Source organism: Anoplopoma fimbria, chromosome 10 (assembly GCF_027596085.1).
Source record: "Anoplopoma fimbria isolate UVic2021 breed Golden Eagle Sablefish chromosome 10, Afim_UVic_2022, whole genome shotgun sequence".
Lineage (NCBI taxonomy): Eukaryota > Metazoa > Chordata > Actinopteri > Perciformes > Anoplopomatidae > Anoplopoma > Anoplopoma fimbria.
In genome coordinates, this window is record NC_072458.1 from 9,646,167 (window position 1) to 9,669,388 (window position 23,222).

At 40.4% G+C, this 23,222-nt stretch overlaps 2 protein-coding genes across 2 annotated transcripts; one reads left to right on the top strand and one right to left on the bottom strand.

Moving 5' to 3' along the window:
- The first annotated feature begins 573 nt into the window (after positions 1–573).
- On the top strand, positions 574–3,634 carry utp23 (UTP23 small subunit processome component). The gene is made up of 3 exons (XM_054606348.1): positions 574–1,307; positions 1,399–1,573; positions 2,445–3,634. Exons 1-3 carry the CDS (start codon positions 1,120–1,122, stop codon positions 2,844–2,846), a joined length of 765 nt encoding a protein of 254 aa, XP_054462323.1. The 5' UTR covers positions 574–1,119; the 3' UTR covers positions 2,847–3,634.
- An 860-nt stretch (positions 3,635–4,494) lies between these two features.
- On the bottom strand, positions 4,495–12,061 carry rad21b (RAD21 cohesin complex component b). Its single transcript, XM_054606463.1, has 14 exons — positions 12,012–12,061; positions 10,804–10,993; positions 10,012–10,141; positions 9,562–9,661; positions 8,771–8,877; positions 8,083–8,292; positions 7,554–7,676; positions 7,278–7,406; positions 6,772–6,995; positions 6,519–6,675; positions 5,987–6,132; positions 5,651–5,803; positions 5,407–5,490; positions 4,495–4,686 (listed from the first exon to the last, which is right to left on the bottom strand). The coding sequence occupies exons 2-14, from the start codon at positions 10,945–10,947 to the stop codon at positions 4,495–4,497; spliced, it is 1,899 nt and encodes a 632-aa protein (XP_054462438.1). The 5' UTR covers positions 10,948–10,993; positions 12,012–12,061.
- Positions 12,062–23,222: the final 11,161 nt, after the last annotated feature.

A 23,222-nucleotide genomic window follows, 5' to 3' on the forward strand; every position in this document is an offset into this window, starting at 1 on the left:
ATATTTGATAGGGTTGGATGGCTTCTTCTATTTTATATTATTTCTATGGGGAAACAAAATTTCCCCCAATAACTTCCATGTAATGTGACTAAAACTAAATACCAACATGTATCACCTGCATTACAGCAACAGTCCCACTTCAAAGGTGCAGTTTAAAAAAAGCAACTTTTTCACTGCATTAAACACATGTTATTCAAATAAACGCAGTCATAAAACAATAACTTTCAAAGGGCATACAAAGATATATCTTGCCAAACCGACTCTTGTTTCCCAAAAATGTTTTGTTCTCTCCACGAGGGTGTAAATCAAATGTATGTAACACTACCTCTGCTCTGCTGAATAATGCATCTTCATTTCTAGAAATCTATTAATAAAATGCTGTTATCGGCACATACAGTGTGATTTTTATACATTTAATAATGACCTATGCTAAAATAACAGGGGATGCATTTGTCGGCCAGTATTCACTTATAACAAATAATGCATTTATCCTTTACTTCTAATCCAACTGTGATATGAATCAGAATTGATGAATTTGTTCGTCTTTTTCAGAGAGAATTTGATATTAATTCTCCCGCATTTTAAAAACATTTTTTTATTTTAGTAACAGTTCAGCAGACCTGTGGCTGTTTGAGGTGCCAACAATCAGAGAAAAGGACACCAAAGAGTCGCCCCTCAAATATTGCGAGGTTTATCAGGGAAACTACGTCTACTTCTGAGTCTAATAAAAAATGACTGCAAACTATCATAAGATAGACTTCAGGTCACTTATCGACGTTGGGGAACCCCACAACGAAGAGAATATAGTTTTTAAACCGTATCGTTACTTGTATGTCTGAGGTGCATGCAGGATGAGGCACAACACCGGAACCATCGCCGTATGTCTTGTTTCCAGCCGGAGTCATGAGAAGCAGGCACCGCAAGCGTGTTGTGTACACTAGAAATGTCCACGCTTTACTATCCGTCAGTGATCATTTAAAAATGTGTATGAAAGAAATCCATTAGACGAGTCAATGTAAACGGAAAATCATCCTCTACTTTGACGGACATTTTAACGTGCGTCACTAACGTTAACGTCAAAAACTAGCCTTTCTTTCGACTTCACCTTTTATAGTCACCATGGGGCTCAAGCGACAGAAACAAGCCAAGAAAACCTTAAGTTTCTACAAATACAACTTCAGCTTCAGGGAACCCTTTCAGATCCTCTTCGATGGGACTTTTTGTCAGGCGGCTTTAAAGAACAAGATTCAGATCAAAGAGCAAATGCCCAAATACCTGATGGGAGAGGTGCAGCTGTGCACTACAAGGTGAGTAACTTACATTTACACAGCTTCATTTACCTTATGTACAGGTTAAATGTAACTATCTAAAATCCCATTATTCCCCTTCTAATCTCAGCTGTGCACTGAAAGAACTGGAGACTCTGGGGAAAGAGCTGTATGGAGCCAAAATCATCCTGCAGAGGTTTCAGGTGCGGAGGTGTCCACATTTCAAGGAGCCTGTTCCGGCTTCAGAGTGTCTGCTTTCCATGCTGGGGGAGACAAACCCTCACCACTACTTTGTTGCTACACAGGTAAATATGAGTCCCGTCACAGATACACACACACACACACACACACACACACACACACACACACACACACACACACACACACACACACACACGTAACTCAGAAAGAAAATTTAAATTAGGAATAACAACAGTCTTTGTTGTTAGAAATGATTCCAACTAACTAGGAAATTAAACCAGGCATCTACAGAAGACAGAAGATGTTACGCTCAGCACTCAGTTGTCTGTTTATTAGGTACATATAGCTCAATCTAATGCAGACTAATACAAAAGCCCTGCAATAAATCCTACCTTATGAAGATCATAGTGTTCAGTTTTTGTTTAAATTGATTAAGAGGGTGCGTGCTGATTCAACTGTGTGGTCATCCAAATATTTATTACAAACCACAGGCTCCATAATGATCATTGAGTTGAATCAACACCTCGCTAATACATTTCCAACTAAATTTAAACGTTATAGCCTTCATGAAGGTAGGCTTTATTTCAGGGGTGTTGAATTAAATAATGCCTAGTTAATCATCTGACTAGGTATACCTCATGAAGTGGCAAATTAATATAAGCTTACATTGTTGAACCATGCAGCATATGTTTTCTTAATAAAGCTGTATCTTTATTGGCAGAAGGTGCTGCTTGTTATGGGTCTTATTATGTGTTTAGACCTAAAATAGTGGAAGCAAATTAAATATCAGTTAAGGAATTGCCATATAATCATTTGAAAGTCTAAAGAAGAGAAGTTCCTTAGGACAAACTAAACTAGGGTTAATTGCAGTGCTGTGTAACAGGGGGAAGTAAACTTAAAAGTACACTTAAGTATAACTTTGGCATCCCCTGACACAAATCTACTGTATTTGGTGTTTCTGCATGTGCTCTACAGGACCACTCATTAACTGCAGGCCTAAAGAAGATCCCAGGCGTTCCCCTGCTCTACATCATCCTCAACACCATGGTGCTGGACAAGCCCTGCCAGACGTCTCTAGACCACGTCCGGGCCGTCCAGCTGGGAGAGCTGGTCAGCCCGGCCCAGCAGCAGAGCATCCGCAGCCTGAAGGAGGAGCAGGGCATCAACCAGAAGGACGGAGAGAGGCGGGGGAAGAAGAGGAAGAGGAAACAGAGCCATCCTAACCCTCTCAGCTGCATGAAGAAGAAAAAGAAAGGCGGGCCGACACCGCCGAAGAAGAAGACGACTGAGGAGGGGGAGAAGAGGAAAAGAGTTAGAAACAAGAAACCACGGACGGAGGGAGGAGCCATGTCTGCACCTGCGGTTATAAATGCATAGCTTCGCAGGAAGACAGAGACTTCAGCCAATTAGTGTCTTGCATAAATGTTATTTTATGATGTTCACAATCCCATTCTAAAAATAATCCAATCTTGTCTGTTTCTCCGATGCTAATGCATAGAATAAACCAATTGATGTCACTCAAGATGCAATTTTAAAATACTGATTAGAGTATTTGTTTTATTTAGAAAAATGTTGCAACAGTTTCCAAGACTCAGGACTTACAGGCATAGGACTGAAACTGCTCAGGAACATAGCAATGTTTTTGAGATCGGAAGATTTGTCTTGGCTTTTTTTACAAAATAAAAAGGCAGGTTTACAGGCACATAGTTTAGAATATAAGAAGCACTCAAACATTACATGATAGTAAGTGGATATGAAAAACAACGCATTCAGTTGTCTTTGCAGAAGCACAAGGATTGTGGTCACAATGACTTGGTGGACTGCTTGTTTTTACTGTACGCTGTGTGATTTTTGATGTCGGCTAAATTCAACCTGTAGAGTCCAAAGGACAACGTTTATAACAAATATGTCCATTCAGACTGCACTTGATTGTGTTATCAAGTCATTCTTTAGATTATAAATCAATTTTGCTTTTAAATAATCTGTAAATTCTCTTGATATATATTACATCAATACATGAATATTGAGTAGGTATCTACTTGATTTATACTGGCAGGAGTTCTACATTCCTAAATGTCACCCAGTTGTAACTAAATGATTATCTATATATAAAATGGACACTTGGATAAATAAATCTGTCATGAACTTCACGTCTTTTAAGAATAAAAGAGCAACATTGTAATAAAAATGTAGCAATTCCATTCTAATAAAATATTTCAGAACAGAGCATGCAAATATGGCAGACCAATGATGTTTACAACATCTATAGGTAGAAACTGAATCTTTTTTTTAGTATGGATTTGGGACACAACTATAGTTTTGTGCAAACAGTCGACGATGCAAGCAACGCATTTGCAAAAACGACAACTTGGAGTTTGTACTGCTTAAAGTGCTCTGCTACAGTTGGAAAATGGTTAATTGCTGGTTGAGTCTGCAAATCACTACCGTAGTTACTGTTTAAATGTACTCTGGTAGACCGGATATAGTGCATGCTCCATTCAGCTAATGTCAGTGTTCATGAGAACTTTTTTTCCTGCAGTGGTGGGACCAATGAGACTCCAAGTAGCATGATTGATTGAGTTATCCCTCCCACTGTGAACGTACTGTACCTTTTAAATATGCCAGTGCAACGCAATAGTTTCTAGAGTGAAGTCAGTGACATCTGCTTGAAGAATGCAGAAAGCAACTCCAAACAAAAAAGGAATGCACAGTGCGCACTTTGTTTAAATTTCTACAAACTTAGCTATAAAGCGAGTCTTGATAATAAAAGATATAATGAATAGAAAAGAAGAAAATGGGCAAAGTGCCGATGGATTTTCAATCCTCACATGAAGAAACCATGTTATTCAGACCTCTTTCCTCCCACCACTGATTGATATATTGTAAAATTGGCAGATAGAAGATTAAACTCCACATCATACACAAAACAGTAAAAAATCATGAATAAGTAAATTAGTTTTGTGTGCAGGGTATACACTGAGGAGTTGTTTTTTCTCCCTTTTTGTAACTGTAAAGTCGTGTTTTTCTAAATGATGTGGAAGCGAGGTCCGGGCGTAGCTATGATGTCGCTGTAAGGCTCCTCCTGGACAAGCTCCACCGCCTGCTGCTTCTTTAGCACCAGGAAACTGTAGAACTTAGCAGCGGCCTGTTTCTTGTTGTTGTTCCTGCACAGATCCAGCAGGCCGACTGACTGGGCCCCCGTTTTGGCCATCACCCTCTGTGGAACGAGGAGACGGGGGAATAAGGAGAGGATGGCTTAATGCAAAAAAGTCAAGTGGAGCTTTGGTACATCTATAAATCCACTGTGTTATTGTTCCGCACTTACTGCTCTCACTTGAGACAGCACATAGAACCACAAAATTACCTTATCACTGACAAGATTTGTAGAATGAACTCATGCTAACCTGTAATGTGTAGTTTTTAGTGAAATATTTCTTTATTATTTGTATGTTTTTTCTTTTATGTAGTTTTTTCGATTGTTCTTGTCATGTCATTCTTAGTTTTGTGTAATATCTTACTCCTTTTTTATTTCATACACTGTATTAAATATTTATATATTATATTATAATATTTAGTCAACACAGATTTTTATACGAAAAACATTTTCTTTATTTAATCCAAATAACCTGCCAAAAACATTTAAAATGTATTTCATTTCTTCATACAAATGATTGTGGATTTCTCTAAATGAGACAGAAATACAATGAACAAAATCCTGAGGAAAACGAGGAAAACGCACATTTAACAAAAGCTTGCTATATGGTACTACAGGCAACATTTAGTCAATACTAAAAAAGTACATAGTCCAGGGTGCTGCAGTTTGTCAACTTGAGATATACATTTCTTTTGGATGTGACCATTCAGACAATAAGTTAAAAACATAAACTCAAGCAAGATATCAAAATATTCTTCCAATAAGTAGTTAACAAATACACACCTGGAGGCCATGGAGCATCTGCTGGGTTCTTTTGTTCCACCTCCTCTCCTCCTGGTCCTGGTCTCCTCCCTGCACCTCCTCTTCCTGGCACAGAAAAACACAGTTACAAAGACTAAGGATAGCTGTTGTATAGTCAGTGTTCTGTTTCCTTAATCACTAACTTAAAGGGGTGAGAAAAAAACATCAAATAAAATTACACAACATCAATTTTAATGTGCAAATTTTTGAAAAATGACTATCTCACCTCTTCATCAGAGTCGTCATCGTCATTCTTCTTTTTGTCGCCAAGCAGATCCAGCTCTATCATCTGGCTGATGTTAGTGGTTTCCTCTGGGGGCAGATCCACACTGGATGCCTCCAGCTGCTGGGACACATTGGAGGCTCTGGATTCCTGCGGCTGTTGTTGCTGGTCCAAAGCTCCCATCTAAAGGAAAGAGGGAAGGAGGATACAGAGACAGTGTGGAGTTATTGGACTCCTGACATCTAATATGGGGTGCTATCAGATTTGGAAAAGTCCCATGGGTGTAATGGTGAGTGCATCTGCTTCAGTATATATAGACACTAATACCTCTGTACTCACAGGCAGGGCTGGTTCTGTGTCCTGGGCTTTGCATTTGAGGCCACGTTGGGGGGATGGAGGGGGCATGACCGACTCGTCCAGTGTCGTCCTGCTGCCCTCTACAGCTGCAGTCTGCAGAACACTGGCCTCTTCCATGATGGTCTGGTCTGGAAGGTAAATTGGGACAAACTGTATATGTTAGAAAAACTTTTTATTTCTTTTTGCATGGCAACGCTAAATGTTTCAGTTCAATGTCACTGAGAATTTTCGTAGGGATCCACAATCACACATGTTCTTTTTTGAGCAATTTTCCCTCTGAAGGGAGAATCAATTTACTCATGGGCAGTTGAAAAATCTACTATAAAAATATTTTGTGCAAACTCATCTAGTCTGCTATAAATTACCAATGGAGCTCAATATAATTTCAAATCGTACTATTGTCTAACAACCAACATGCGAATTTCATACCAAACCATAAACAACCTAAATTCAACAGTTTGTGTTATGACCTTCCACAATCAAGCGTAAATGTTCACAAACAGCTATTTCATACCCATGATGTCTCTCTGCTGGTGTCCTGCTGTTTCCTCTCTGGGCACCTCTGGGTTCTCCAGATCTTTGAGGAACTCATCCAGACTGTCAGCCTCTCCCCCTTTCCTCCTCTTCCTAAGCTCGTCTGGCACCAGTGGTGTCAGACACCTTGTAAACATCTAGAGTGAGAAAGCAAAGAGGCTCAACCTTAAAGATACTGTATTGTTATCCTTATCACAGTGCTACTTCGTACAACTATATTAAGTGTTTTTTACCTTCAGCAGCCTGTTATTCCAGAGAGGCTGAGCTGGGAGAGAGAAAAGCTTTTCGACTCCCCCCGTCTCCTTCCACATCATCAGCTTCTTGGTGGGAGGTGCCAGGTCCAGGGTGGTGACAATATCAGAATAATCAGACAGCTGTGCACGGATGGTTTTACTGTCCAACTCTTTCACACTGTCCACGATCAGCTTCCTCTTACGCTTCGCCTTGGTCTCCTTCACTGCACAGTCCACAGGGAGACTTTGAAGACACTATAATCTACAATTCAATCATTTTCAACACGTTAGCCTTTTTAATCGGCTGCTAGTCTCTGTTTTTTTTTTTTATCCTTATGCCAACATGCCATCTGGTAGGGTACTTTGTTAAAGATGTGATCTTGTCCAGGGGAAGGGAAGGAAAGCCAACAAAAATGACCTGGAACTGTATGGGGAATTCAGACTGAAGCACAAAATTACAGGGATCAAGAAATGTTTATGTTGTCTTCTATAACCAGCTGCATTACCTGTGATGTCAATCGGCTCCAGGGCGAAGGTTTCTTCCTCATTGTGAACCAGGGTGGTCTGTTCTGTCTGGTCTGCCATGGCTGGTAGGGGCTTTGTTGGGCCTGAGTCTGGACTATCTGGTGCTCCCGCTAACAACACACAATCACACCGTGTTGGATATACATATGTCAGTAAGTGTATGGTCATTTCAACTGTATATAACCAAAGTTATTGCAACATAAAAAAACATGGCTTTTTTAAAAGGGGCCACTGCAGAGGTCACGTGTGTAACTGACCTGAGAGAGCATCAAAGTCGTCGTCGTCATCTCCGTGGTCCTGAGGCATCATCACACTCTCTGGGATGGCAGGAGGGTCGTCAAAGATGCCGTCTCCATCCTCGTTGCTCAGCAGCTTGTCCACTTCACAGAGAGGAGAGGTCATTCAATTAATACAATCAAGATAATTCACTTTGATTGACAGTCCATCTGAATGGTCGAAATTTCTAATATTCCTGTAGACAATCATTCATAGCATTCAAAAAACACAAAGGTCCATATAATAAACATTACTAATCGTGTCTAGTGTCCATAACATAACAATCAATCCACAACAAGCCACAAGAACCTAATAAAACACAAAATGTGATGACAGCAACCGTCACTCACACTTTCTGTTTTAATTCAGCCACTAGAATTCAGATGAAAACTGTAGGCATGCTCTTAATTATGACCATTTTCCCATGACTTAAGTTTAAAAATATACCGTTGCAGAAAGCTAACATTATTGCTCTCGCTGTCAGTGCCTATAATATTAGCAGCATCTTACCCAGCATGCCTTCCTCATTGCTCTCCATGGGGTTGTCTCCGAAGTCGTCCTTGTACTGGTCATCGTACTCCAGATGGTTGGACTTGTCAGCCATTGCGTTAGCTCCACCCTCAGCCTCCAGCAGCAGGTTGGAAGCTGACACTCCCATGATGTCAACCTCGAACGCACTCTCCTCCCGCATCATCTCCCGGTCGTCCATACCAAAGTCAGCTGCGCGACAGAAATTAGTGTGATTTTAGAGCATGTAGAGAGGAATGTTGGCGGGTGGAGGAAGTTACGCTGTCATATCACAACAAAAAGTACATTAAAGGGACAGTGTGTAGAATTTGGGGACATCTAGTGGTGAGGTTGCAAATTGCAACTAACTGAAACTTATCCCCTGTGCCGAACGTGTAAGAGAACTATGGTGGCCTACGCAGAAGCGAGAATGGCTTTATTTAGAGCCACTGTTTCACTGTTTGGTTTGTCCATTCAGGGCTACGGTAGAATCGTAGCAGACTCTATAAAGAGGACCTGCTCCCTATGTAGATATAAGCGTCTCTGTAGGTAACGAAAACACAACAATACTAATTTTCAGTGGATTATACACTAAAGATAACACACTTATTAATATTATATTCCATATCTGCCAATAGATCCCACTGAATGCTACACACAGGCTCTTTAAATGTTCTAAACTGTGACCTACCGAAGTCGTTGTCCTGCAGCAGGTTGAGGTTGCCCACCTCCTCCCTCATAGTGATCTCCTCCACTCTGCTCTGGTTCAAGTTGAACTGCTGAGCAATGTCAATATCACTGTACAAAACACACACCACAGTCAATTCAATATTCATTCTGTATTTACAGAACTTTTTTGAAATCATTTTGGAAGCAGTTGAAAAAGTGTTTCTCAAATATATACACACTATTCAATGCCTTCCAGCTGTTATTTTGTGTGCTTGTAAAAAAATTACTTTACAGGCAGAATATACGTGAAAGAAAAGAGAAAATTATTTTATTTTTTGTGTCATCTCTCTGCTATCCCATCCTGTCTCTCTGTCCCTTGACCTCAGTCATATAAGTGGAAGTCTGATTGAAAATATGTGCATCTATGGCTGTAACTTATCAATGAAATCATCTCTAAAATGCTTACAAATTATGGCAAATTGAAAATTGAATAATTAAATCTGTTTTCCATTTTTTGAGCTCTGATAGATTTTCAGCTAATTGGAAAATAATGTTGAAATCTTTTTTAAGGACATTTGACTTGTTTTACTCATTTTCCATGTGCTTTTAATTACTGGAATATTATTTTCCAGGTTTTCAGGACGCAAGGGAACCCTGTACCTCTATTTTGTCAGCTACCTAACAGAGGCATACTAAGCCAGTTTTAGATCACAACTTAGTTTTGATCACCGTGTTTGGCACAGTTCAATTTAGTTTCTAATACATCTCTACCTAATGCTCTCTCTGGAAGAGGTAGACCGACAGAAGACTCACTCTAGGTCTGGTAGTGGCTGGTCAAAATCATGGAACTCCTCAGGCAGCGTGATAGCGTTGTAGGCTGCTTCTCTGTTCTCTTCTGGAAGATCTACCACACCTGAAATGCGACAATTAAGGAGGAGAGTTACAGCGTGTTACATATCTCAAGTAGCAGGGATGAACCAGGCTGAGTATAATAATATGTGTATGAAATCAAGCAGTTTTAAAGAAATCTTAAGATCGATGGAAAAATACAGATAACCAAGAAAATATGGACACAATTTTTAATTTCAGCTATATATCAGAATACAGTTAGGGTATATTTTTAACTACTTTTTCAAGGGAAATGTGAAAGGCTTCAATCTCTGACTGACACGGCATTTAATATGGACCACTAGAGGTAAGCATAGGTTATTCAGTTACTGCCAATGGTTTTATTTGACTTATAAGTTGCATTCTGTCCCCAACCTGGTCGAAACGCCATCTTGATCTTGATGAAGGCCTCGTTACAATCTGCCAGCAGGTACTTGGCCTTCCTGTGGTAGATCCTCACCACCCCCAGCAGCAGATGCCCTGATGTGCGTAAAGCCATTTTCACCTGTAAAAATAATGAGAAAAAGGTATGTGCATGAATGATCCGTGACAATACTGTAAAATAAATCTGCAGCTTTTTATATGACAATAGTCCAAATGGACCGTACTAGCGTCTCTCTTACAATTCATAAAATATTGCAATCTCCGATAATGGTACTAGGGCTTCAACTAAGAGTTATTTCAATTAAATTGTCAAAGGAATATTCAATCAAATAAACCATTATGTAAGAAAAATGTAAAACCATGACGATCACATGTTACAAAGGCCCTAAATTATGTGTAATATATTGCCAATTTACAGGCAGAAAATCCAAAATATCTATATTAGAAAAAGATTGACAAACTCAATCTTTGTGTATGCACTAGATGATACAATAATGTATTTAGATGTAAAGCCTGAGGTTACAAGGAGCCTTCAAAAACATAACATCAGACATTGTTAGATGAGACTTACAATAGTAAATGTTTGAAAAAATTGCATGAATTTTGTTAATTTATTAAGTATTATTAAAAAAGCTGCGAGAACTTTGTTATATATCGTTTTAAATCAGATTTTGAGTGTTTAGTGCCAAATAACAATCAGGTCCCAAAAATACATGTACAGAACCTTGCAAGTGTTGGATAACTGTTTGTAGATCAAAATAGTGAAGACCCTGAGAAAATGACCTTGGGTGAGATGATGCTCTCCACGCTGCTCTCCAGATTGCACTCAAACACGTGTGCCTTGGTCAGCTTCTTGTCCCAGTGGGCCGCCAGCCAGATTTTGGCCAGCGGCCCCCGTTTGCTGAGGACAAAGTGGGCATAAAACATCGTCCCAGGGCCTTCTCACCACAAGGGAAAGGGGAAAGGGGGAGGCCTGGGGAGAGGAGACAACACACAGAGAGAAACAAAATACTGCCTGATTGAAAATCACAACATTGAATAGGTAAACAAAGCCTGACAGATGAAAGGACACATTCATTGTGGGGTCTAAACGCATTTGCAAGCAGGCTCTTGAAGATGCAGACATGGTTTTCAAGCTAAATGGGAGTAATGATAGCAGTTAATAGCAGGGTGCAAGATGATTAATTGAGACTTTTCTAAATCATTGACTGGAATGGAAACTACCCCAATCAAGACCGCATAGACCTGCGGATGTGGTGACTATTAATCAACATCAATCAACTAATTGATGATGCATTATTACAGATTAAGATACCGGGCAGTATATAAAGTATTTCAAATTAGATCCATCATTACCAGCTACAACATTAGTGATGCTTGCATATGAATACAGCAATAATCATAAAGGCAATCCTGATAAGTAGTTTTACTTTCAAAACTTGAAGTACATTTTGATGCCAAAAAGTATTTTGAATTCAGGACTTTTCCTTGTAACCGAGTATTTCTACATTTAGGCATTATTACTTTTACTTCAAATATAAAGGAATACATATAACTCATCAAACTGCACATCGTGTGTCTCTTTATGTTTTTAACAGTCTTGTGAGGCTTATAGCTACATTTGTCCTGTTACTGTACATTATCATGTGCTTTTATGGGATATGGTTGCCAGGTAACGTTAGATAGAAATGGCAGCCTTACCTGCCTCACTATAATTACACTTAACGTTACACCAAACACAGACACATTACGTGTTTCCACGTTACACACAGGAACGCGACAGTGAATGTCATCTAAAGGAGACAACGCGTTAGTTACATTAAACCGCATTAACCCCCCCCCTCGTCTGTCACAACAGGTGATGCTGCAGACAAACTGCTAGCCGTTCGCAGCTGTCAATCAAACCCCGAGCACCGCAGAGCGAGCGTTGTTTCTGTTGACACCGATCAACTGCATAGGAATCACATCTAACGTGAACCGTAAGGTCTCACCGGTTAGCCGCTTCGTGCGTCTCTCGTTTTGGCGGCCGTGGTGGTGGTGCTGCTGCGGGTGGTGGTGGTGGTGGTGGTGGTGGATTTCTTTCCACCCCTCCTCCGACTAAAACAAACAAGATGGCGTCCTCTCTCGCCCCCCCCCTTGGACGGATGGATTGGACGTTTTAAAAACCTCAGTTGGATGCATAGTGGTGCTGATGCGGGAGAGAGAGGGAGGGATGCTGAGCTTTGCACCTGTGCGTCTGTTTACCTCTTTGCCCTTATTGGTGGAGCACGTGCTGTATACAGACCTTTTACTTTAGTAAAAGTGGTGAAGTATTAGAATCAAAATATACTTAGAGCACCAAAAGTAAAAGTAGGCTACTCATTATACAGAATGGGTTATTTCAGAGTAATAAATAAATACATTTCTATAGTACATGGTGACCTAATAGCAAACCCAGCATGCGTAGCTTTGCACAACTCCAACATGAGTAGCTTTAATTAGCCACAACTAACCTGTGTGCATATGCATGGCCTTTAATCTATAATGCATAAAATATCTTAGCATTTGTTTTGTGAGACACCTCTCACCCAGGACACAAACTCTTCGAGCCCCTTCCTTCTGGCAGGAGGTTGCGGTCCATCCAGACCAAAACCTCACGCCACAAATACTGTTTCTTCCATACTGCAGTTGGGTTCATCAATAATGCCCGTGATCCCCACTGACTCAGTCACCTACATCCCCAGGACAATTTATTACAGTTTCACACCCTTGCACATATTTTCTCTACTTGAATACACTTTAATAATATACTTGTTTTAACATGCTCTTATTTGTTTGTTTATCATATTATATTGTAAATTGTTCATGTTGGCTATTTTTAAAATATATATTATACTATTGCACTGTGTTTACTATTACCCACCAATCACCTGACCAAAATCCTTGTATCTGTAACGTACTCGGCAATAAACAGTTTCTGAATGTGATTCTGATTCTGTGTGTAAATAAAATGCTAAAAATGTTAAATAAATGTGGTGATGTATAAAGTACAATGATTAACACTGAATTGTTTTAGAGTAGAAGGAAAAACTAGCAGAAAGTAAAATTTTGAGGTACGTAAGTAAATGTGTTTAGATACTTTCCACCACTGGTTTTCAGACCATTCACTTTTACAAAGGTTTAGCAATAACAGAATACACTGTAAAAATACATCTGATTTGCAGATTCAAATGTAGCATATATAAATCTGTGACATAAGTTTGTATCTTTACGTGAAAATATCTAGCTCAAACTTGTGTGATATTTATTGTGTTCCAGTATCATTGTGAAGTGGGAAGAGACCTGGAAAGAAAGCCATGAGTAACACCATGAGTGTTGTGGGTTGTGTTGGAACAAACAAGCCCTTGCTCTTTCTGAGTGTCAAACATTAATGCCCTTGATTGGTACAGAGTTTGCAATGACACTTCACTTGTTGCCCTCATGAAACATCAAAGATTGTGGTAGTAATCCTTTCAATGTCCAACATAACACTGACATTTGGAGCGTGACTTGATGCAACATCAGCTCAAGTAACACTCTTAGAAATACTGCCTAAAGTTAATATAAAACACTTTATTTGCTGGATCCACATTATAAACTTGTATTCACTTTACTTGCAAACAATTTTTCTAATACAATAATTTCATAGCTTATACAAAAGACTAGTCTTGCTTGATCTTCATAATAACTTGATGCAAAAAGTTTCCTTAAAGTAGATCAAGCAGGATATTTTTAGTATGAGGTCGAACTACAACTCCTTCAATTACTACTACTGTAGTACAGTAAAAAGTAGGCCACATATCAACAACTATGCATCATATCTTAAAAGCTGAGCATATTTTTTGATCGTAAAATATGTATCTGCAAAGTAACAACACTTTGATTTCAAGGTTTTCCTATTGTTGTTTCAGCTTCGTCTCTAATAACACTTTATTTAACCGCCGTTTTAAATCTTAACTTGTTGTATTAAAAGTCTAATGCAAATATTGTGTTTGGCCTGAACAACTAGCTGATTTATTACACCACATCAGTTAGCTCGGCATGGAGAACAGTAGCTTGCTTATGTGAGACATAACCAGCTCAGCTGACAGAGGAGTGAGAATCTTAGTCCCTTAGGCTGCTGGAAGAAACCCGCTAAAGAGAAGTGGAGACACAAATTGTTGTCCCTGCATGTTCTCTGACATAAGGTCCATGGTTCGAGAGCAGTCAAACTATGATGCATTTTGTGACAACTTGATCTTTAAGTTTGTCTCCTTCATTAAACAAGCTTATGCTATTAGATAAAATCGTTTTCATACGATGAATGTCAGCGTGAGTTGCATAAATGTAAATACACACAAAACATTTTTTTCAAATTAATGCAAGACTGTTCTTGTGGAATTCTGCAAGTTGTTTAAAGCGCCACCAGGAGGCAGCAAAGTTGGCTGAAAGGTAACAAACCATTCAGACAATACACATGATCCCATCAGCACTGAATTAAGAAATGTCAGGTGTAAAATGGTAAAGACATTGCATCGTGTTTTCTCCACTGAAAGGGCACCCTAAAGGGCACTTAATTTAGTTTTCTCTACGATAGGGCAATTGTTTTTCAAACACCAGTGTTACGTTCACAAAAAAAGTACTCAAAAAGCATTGCCTCTGACTTGGTCTCGCATAGCCAGAGCTATCTCTACACGCGGCAGCGCTGTGGAGCTCTGACCATAAAATTGAATTCAGGGCTATATCTACCACCACCCATCCCACCACCTGAGGCTCAGTCTGTGTATCCGGCGGCTTGTTTGTACCGCTCATGGTTGCCACGAGTTGCCCTGCTTCCTTGACCTTCAAGACGGACGGCCCAATCCCTCCAACCTTTTCTCACGCTCCACAGACCTCTGCACAAATGGAGTCATAGCTCACGTCTTATGGGCTCTGAGTTTGCTATTCTGTCTCTCTCTCCCTAATGCTCATCCATCCGTCTTTACAGATTACTCTATGACAGATTTGCAAATCAGAGCCATTTATTTGCTGCTCAGCATGTGGACTGAGAGTTTTTTAATAGGGTGTTGGACATCACAAGGTCTCAACTCTCTCTCTCTCTCTCTTTCTTTCTCTCTCTCTCTCTCTCTCTCTCTCTCTCTCTCACTCATACACACACACTAACAGCTTCTCTTTGTTTCCTATGACATAACACTTTAAAAGAGCAAAACAATACCTCACAGAAAAAAATTACCTTTGGGAAAAAAGCATTGGCTGAGTGTGATGTCCCCTAGAAATGTGCCCACTCATTCTTCACAGCCAGGCCCATAAGTCAGGGAGGAACATACACTAGACCCCTGTCCCATCTCTCTACAGAAGTCAAGGGAGGAAAAACTGCTCACAGTTGCCAAAAACCATCCCCACAATCCCCACAGGGAACGGACTTAACTTTGGGCACAAAGGGCCTGGTTATATTTCACCGTAGGATGGCCTTTGTGCCTCTGAATCGACTAACACTGAGGCAGTGTCTCCCACCTCGTCCAACCTGTCTGTCTCCTAAGCTGACAAGCAGGTCTCATTTAGGGAGAAGCACTGATAAAGTCCACCGGGGGTTTTGATGGATTTTGTGTGAACACGCTGGCGCACACACTCACAGGTTTACACATTGGCACTTTGTCCAAATGAGAGCTCACTCACAACACATTTCTCACACTAGAATTCTATGGGGGCGGGATAGACTCAGAGAAAAAGAGAGCGTAAAGGGGGGTGAAAGAGGGGGAGGGTGTGGTAGTGGTGGGAGTGTGTGTGTGTGTGTGTGTGTGTGTGTGTGTGTGTGGGGGGGGGGGGTCTTTTCAGTTCTTTTTGGAGGCAACAATAGTCTTTGTCCGAGTTCTTCAACCATTCTTATTAGGGTAACCGAAAGGAGGAGGAGGAGGAGGAAGAGGAGGAGGAGGAGGAGGAGGAGGATATGGGGCAGGGCAGTTTCTCCATAGTAACAATGACAAAACAAGCCAGTTCAACACCAGGCAGGCAAAAGGGATGATTGCAGCTGCTGAACAGAAGCACACAGACTTGTGCTGAGGAGTCCTGTTCACTTAAGGAAAGGAGGGAGACCAGTCCGCAGAGGTGGAGTGCAAGATTTGGAGTGCAAGATTTCCCAGAGTTTGAGGAGAAAGTGTATACCAGCCTGTCAGAGAAAGTGCTTGGGAGGCAACACGTGAGACTGACACACACTTATACTGCACCTGTCTGCACATTCATACACTGCCAGCATGGACCGAGACAGTCACAGCGAGGATACTTTGTCCACCATGGTTCTGGAGAACATTAAAAACAAACTGATCCATGCCTTCAGGGCGACAGGAGAGTCCAGAGAAAATCCTCAAGACTCTGGCTCAACTGTCAGACCAGTCAGCATCGGAAGGAGTTACCAAGCCAACGAAGAGCTGCGGAGGGCGCAGATAGATGGAGCGATAACCTGGCTGAGGTCTGAGCTGGTGAGTTGACTAACAGTTATTTTTTACTCTGTAGTTTGCAACAGGTGTCATGTCCAGAAATGTCTCTTATTGATCTGTTGTTGATGTCAGTTCATGAATGTGGGGATAATTTGGAGTAAAGGGGCCAGCACCTTTGTGTCTCTGCCTTTAAACGTATACATTATAGCTTCAAACATGCTGATTCAGTTCTTTCATTGTTGTCATGCAGCTGGAGATGCGCTCCCAGGACCTCCAGCTGGCTCAAACACTACTGGGGCTCAACACGGAGATCCAAAGACTGAGGAGGGAGAGTTTTGGAGGTTTGGAAGTAGAGGGGGATGATCAGCAGTAACTGGCCCCAGCAGAGAGCCCCTTCTCTGGGTGTAGAAGACTTAAGAGTGACTAAAGGTGGAAAACCCTCTCGAACCCATGGCAGGCAAGGAAATGGCTGTTATGCAACTGAACAGCAAAGATCAAATGCATTTGATTGTGATAATTGTTATAAAATGTGTTATGTAAAAATAGACACCAGTTGCATGTAAAGTAACCTGGGCAGAGGAAAAAGAAAGGAAAAAATGTGCTTTCTGTTCTGTGACGCTGGCATTGTTCATTTTAGATGTTTTGCACTTATGGAGAGTTGTACTAAAGAAACCTTTGCACATGTTTTGTTACTTTTAGGTCAGAAAACAAGGCATTATGAATGTAAAAATTAAAAATCACTTTTGTCCCAGTGTGATGTTGACATGTTTTGTGATTTGACAAAAACAAATAAAATTTGCACCATGAGTTATTTCATTTCTTTATTGTACTGGCATACTGTACAGCATACGTTAAAGTACTTGTTATTAATACAGCTAGAAGTTCAGGTATGGTTGTTAAACTCCCAAATAATTCTAATTTATTCAATTCACAAATACTTTCTATACACAAACAATCTGACTAGAGTTATCTTTTTAAACATGGATTTACATATTGATTAGCTGTACTCACTTAGGTATCCCAATAATACTTTCTTAAAGAGATATTCACAAATACATGGCATAATATCACTGTCACCAAAAAGCTTCATTGCTGCATGTGCGCAATAAAAATGCAATAAACTCCAGGCCGTCCCGCTGCAGCATTTAATCCATTCTGCATACAGACGTTAAAGGTCAGTGAGCATTCGACACTTACACACAAATAAAATGAATATATATAAACCCGCAAATCCAAAGCTCAACATTTGTATAGAAAAATCTGCTCTTTGTCTGCATAAAGAGGACAGGTTCTTCTCGTATTCTGACACATACAATACTAACCAAAAACAACAAAGATGGATCAGGTCAATGTTTAATACAGGACTTATAATATCCTCTGTCACTCAGATTATGTACTTTAATTTAAAGGAATAGCTTGACATTTCGGAAAAACTCAATTTCACTGTCTTGCTGAGATTTAGATGAGAAGATTGATACGACTCTTGACTGCCCGTCCGTAAAATATGAAGCTGCAGCTACCAGTCCGTTGGCTTTGCTTAGCTTAGTTTAGCATTAAGACTAAATATGGGGGGAAACTGCTAGTCTGGCTCTGACCCGAGCCAATGAAATCCATCTACCAGCACCTCTAAAGCTGACCAATTAACGCATTGTATCTCATTTGTCCAAAAACTGAAGTTGACATTCGGACAGAGTCAAACAAGTTAATTCTGTTTCCAGTCTTTATGGTTAGCAAAGTTAACTGAATGCTGGATGAATGACTCTCAGTAGGTTATTTATTGTCATTGTACATGGGGTTGTGCATCAAAATGTAGTTACTAGTCCCATTTTGCTACATAAGAAAAACACACAAAAAAACAAAACTACATTATATGTAAGGTTGAGGATGAATTAAGGAGTCTCCCAGCCTGAGGAAAGAGGTTGCTCTGTAATAAGAATATCATATTTGAGTTATGAAAATGGAATCAACCAACTAAAGTAGCCATTAGACTGACATATATTGCTTTCCTTTTTCTTTCCTCAACTCCACTCATCCTCCTGTCTGGCTTCTCTCTAGAAAAACAAAATACAAGAAGGGGAAGGGGTTTATGGTGGGAAACTGCAAATATTTATCTTGCTCCACCTTGTCTTTGTTAACTGTCTATGAGGAAGTTGAGAAGAGAGTTGAATTTCTTCTAATATTTGGACTTTTCATGGCACAGAGCTCCTCCGGCTTAATGCCCTCTTCGATAAAACCCTTAAGTAAAGGGTCGGAGGCGTCTTCAGGCAGGAACTGGAAATGTCCACCTCCCCTGAGCCGAAGTAGACGCTGCCGCTTCCTCGTTCGCTCTCGGAGTCCCAGTAGCTGCCCTCCTCTTCCTCCTCGTCTCCCTCCTCGTCTGTTTCTTCCTCTTGCTCCTCCTCAGACAACTCCTGCTTGAGCTCCTGGATGCCGGAGTGAAGCTCCATCAGCTGCCGGATCAGAGCTTGGTCCTGGGAACGCATCTCCATCTACACATATAAAAACAAAAGCAGGTTTAGTTTTTTCTTTTATGCAGTTTAGGTATATTGATTGCTGGACAGAGAGGAAAACAAACAGACCCAAAAATCATTTGATAAAGGAAAGAAAGCATCAGTAAAGAATCCCTAAAGAAACTTAACTTCACAGTTTCTGCCTTTTCCTGATCAAGCTGAGCGGGTTAATGCTCAGTGTGACACCACAGCCATTTCATTCGAGCGTTGCCTCCTTTCAAATGCAAATGCATCCTTTCTGCCATTCCCTTTCTTCCCTTATTTTATGAGAGGCTGTCTAATTGCCGGCATTGTAAAATAAGATATTCAGAATTCCACCAACTTCGGAGTCCAAGTTTGTCCTAAGGAGTAAGGAATGTCCCATACAAAAAAACCTTCTGGGCCGATCTGCATTTCTTTTCTCTGTTAATTACAGCACCAGGTTGAGACTGGGCTCTGACTGAAAGATGCTGGTTTTACCGCCTTTGACAGAAAAACGAGAGAAAACCTTTTTATTTCCACCAGCCCTTTTCAAATAATGTGCTGGACACTGTGTGTATGTGTGTGGTGTGTCTGCATCTGTCTGTTCCTTTTTGTTCTTCACTGTTCTTCTGCAAACTAACCTGACCACAATGTCTAAATCAGGAGGTTTTTATGAGGATAATAACGAAACACCTGCTATCTTTATTGCTCTCACAAAATGTATTTCTCTAAAGGAAAACATGAACACAGAACATTGGCATTTGAGTGACAAAAACCTTTTTGGTGTATATTTAAAAAATAAATAATACTATGGACAGAATTCTTTTGCTTTCATTACACCATCTGGATAATTAAATAGATCATAATAAAACACATTTTACCAATAGAGATGATTTGACAATGTTATTCCTTTAAAGTCAAAAGAGACAATAGTTCAGGCTTTTAAAAAACTGGATAAAAATATACATTTTGAAAACAAATCATTTTTTTCCCAGCATGGTTATGCAAAATTATTAATAAGACTTGATAGAAATGGGGGTTTGTTTATTAATTTTCATTGGCAAAACAGATAGACCTGTCTGGGTTTACAAGAGCTTGCAACATTTTTCCTGTATTTTATCTTATAGATAGTTTTAAGTTTAGTGCTCAGAAACAAATTTAAATTTGGCAAAAAACATTTTACACACTTTATGGACCTTTGAGGTACAACTGTCTGATTCCAAAGTCAAGAATGAACTTTGAAACTCAACTTTTAAGCCAATATGGACATTAAAATGCTCAGAAAAACTGTTAATATGAACAGTTGGGTTTTCCTTCTGCTGGTAAACTCGGTAAACTCCTTCTGCTGGTCCAAATCCTGACATAATTGAAAAGCTACAGAACAGCTTCTAAATGTATCTTGATTGTCATCCTGCATTTTAAATGTCTAAATAACTGACAAGTAACACTATTTTGATAAGATCTTGGATTGTCATATTGTGAAGACTAAACAGTCCTTTAAGATGAGTAAAATTCAGATGTTGTCATCCATTGCTGTTACACAGCAGGGTCTAATTAAACCAAGCAGGAGGCCTCTGTTATAACTGGCTGTTTTGTCGGGCTTCTACTCAAACACGTGGTTTCTCCTCCTCTGTGTGCTGAGGACACTCGGTTACCATGACAAGCTGTCTGGGTGAATGCACTAAATGCCAAGTGATATATTAGGTTGTGACAATGAGCCTTACACAGTTGCTCACAGAGGTGCAAACAGACACACACACTTGGACACATGACCACACACACACACACACACACACACACACACACACACACACACACACACACACACACACACACACACACACACACACACACACACACACACACACACACACACACACACACACACATCCTCTTTGACCGGAGAGGATGGTTTAAAACGGTTTGACATTGTAACAACATGACCTACATGCATCTCAGGAACAAAAGGGGCAATAACTTCTGACACAAAAGAATTTGCAATGGTCCAGGAGGTCATTTTGTAGTCATGACAAATAACTTGACCTACTGCCAATTCCACAATGTAAAAATACTCTAAATACTACTAATTGTGTATATCACCAGCAAAAAGTACTTAAAGCGAGACTATGTAACTCTTGTTGCCACTGGCTACATTTTGACAACTTAGGCTATTCTAAATGCACAAGTAGAGAAAAACTGAGTCACTAATGTTTGTTACAAAGCAATATTGAGCTAAGTTTGCTAATATTAGCTTAAATTAGCCACCATGAGCTTTTATTTATCTCATGGGCACAAGATGATTTTTTAGGACAGACGCTCTGGTTCTTTCTTGTACGTCTACATACATGTGAAAAGATCCAAATCAAAAATGAACAGAGCTCTCACAATTTTCTACAGATGTTGGTCCTCAAGGTGAGAACAGATAGGCAAAGTGGTCAGTGTGATAGTTCTTTATTTTTTTACTGAAATCGTTTTAAAACTGACTTGTTTTATGCATTATAACCATTTTTTGTATTGCATATTAACTGGATATTTGAGCTCATTCACTTGAATTTGTCTGTTTGTTTAGATTTTTCGGTTTATTGTGCCTTCTTGGCCCAGTCAATGTTCAACAAGCAATTTTTCTTCTTTGACTTCCGGGGCTATCTTGCTAGTTTTTTTGTGGTACAAGTTACGACTTTATCATTCTTATTATTACATGCACAACTCCAACATGACCTGTGTGGGTATGCAGGGGCTTTGATCTATAACAATTGATCATACATGTATCATATTTCTTAATCTAATCAAAAATAGCTGTTCAATAAATGCAGTGACGTAAAAAGTACAATATGTAAGTATAAAGTAGAATGAATACTCTTCAGATACACTTCATTATTTTCCTCAAGTACAGTACTTAAGTCAATATGCAACTGAAAAACACAGTGACATGGACTCCATGTAGACAGGAGAGTGAGACTTCATCAGAGCTTTAATCTTACCAGTTCCCTTCGTAGCCAGGATAGTGCGCTCTCTATGTCCAGTTTACTGCCTTCCTCTCCAGCTGTGCACCCAGTCCTGCTCCGAGGATCCCTGCATGCACTCTGTCCCGCCTGTTTGCAGTCATCGAAGGTGGAGGTCTTGCAGGAGAAGTCCCGCAGTCTGTTTAAGACCACTTCCATCATGTCAGGTGAAGGTTCTCCTTCTAGCCCCTCTGCTGTGTCCTGTGTGTTCTCAGCTGTAGTGCAGTTACAGCCTCGTCTGAACTCTCTCTGTCTGTTCTGTTATGAGATCCCTCGCAGTTCTGACGACTTATGAGGAACTCACACTCTCTTTCATCCCCCCCCTTTCCTTGCTGTCTGTGTCTCAGCAGTGTGGAGTGTGAATGTTGACGGAGCAGGTCTGACGTCAATGCATTGTCCAGATGCCTGACCTGGGGTTGTTTTTTTTTGGAGGGGGGGCCTTTTATCAGACGCACACACACACACACACACACACACACACACACACACACACACACACACACACACACACACACACACACACACACACACACACACACACACAGTGTTCATTAGGATGGAGAGGAGGCAGTCGGTTGCCATGGGCGACAACAGTTGTGTATCTTTAAAAATACTTGCAATGGTTCTGGTCTGTTGTTTTTTGTGTATTTCAAGAGGATGCAGGGAGGACAGAATGTGCGCGCACACACACACACACACACACACACACACACACACACACACACACACACACACACACACACACACACACACACACACACACACACACACACACACACACACACACACACAGGAGGCTTTAGTGTAAGAAGGGCCCTCAGGATCTGGTGAGTGGCCCGTTGCACTGTCAGGATCTTAAGAACAGTGTGAACAGCCATGTGTAACTAACCCCTTCTCGTGCCATTTTACCCTCACTCTGCAGCCCCTAGCAACACCATCTACACACACACACACACACACACACACACACACACACACACACACACACACACACACACACACACACACACACACACACACACACACACACACACACACACACAACCGTCTTGGCAAACCAAACACAGGCCCACTTTGTGGACTCCACAGACGATATCGACCAAAATAGCAACATTGAGACATTGAAAGTTATTTTTAGAGTTGAAACTGACTCCACTTTTAGACCCTCTTCAAGAAAACAAGCGCCACCACTCTCAAAAGGAATAAAAACAAAATGCCTTTTAGTCTCATTGTGCAATTGTCTCATGTTCTGAATTCAACTTCCAAAGAGACTGAAGGCCCTGGTGTAAGATGTATGA

What these genes read in the sequence shown, in the direction of transcription:
- utp23 (XM_054606348.1), top strand. Translation starts at nt 1,120, where the DNA reads ATGGGGCTCAAGCGACAGAAACAAGCCAAGAAAACCTTAAGTTTCTAC. An exon ending in GTGCAGCTGTGCACTACAAG is followed by an intron (nt 1,308 to 1,398) that starts GTGAGTAACTTA and finishes TTCTAATCTCAG; the next exon opens with CTGTGCACTGAAAGAACTGG. An exon ending in ACTACTTTGTTGCTACACAG is followed by an intron (nt 1,574 to 2,444) that starts GTAAATATGAGT and finishes TGTGCTCTACAG; the next exon opens with GACCACTCATTAACTGCAGG.
- rad21b (XM_054606463.1), bottom strand. Translation starts at nt 10,947, where the DNA reads ATGTTTTATGCCCACTTTGTCCTCAGCAAACGGGGGCCGCTGGCCAAA. An exon ending in GGAGCCGATTGACATCACAG is followed by an intron (nt 6,996 to 7,277) that starts GTAATGCAGCTG and finishes TGGACTGTGCAG; the next exon opens with TGAAGGAGACCAAGGCGAAG. An exon ending in ACACAGAACCAGCCCTGCCT is followed by an intron (nt 5,804 to 5,986) that starts GTGAGTACAGAG and finishes CAGCAACAACAG; the next exon opens with CCGCAGGAATCCAGAGCCTC.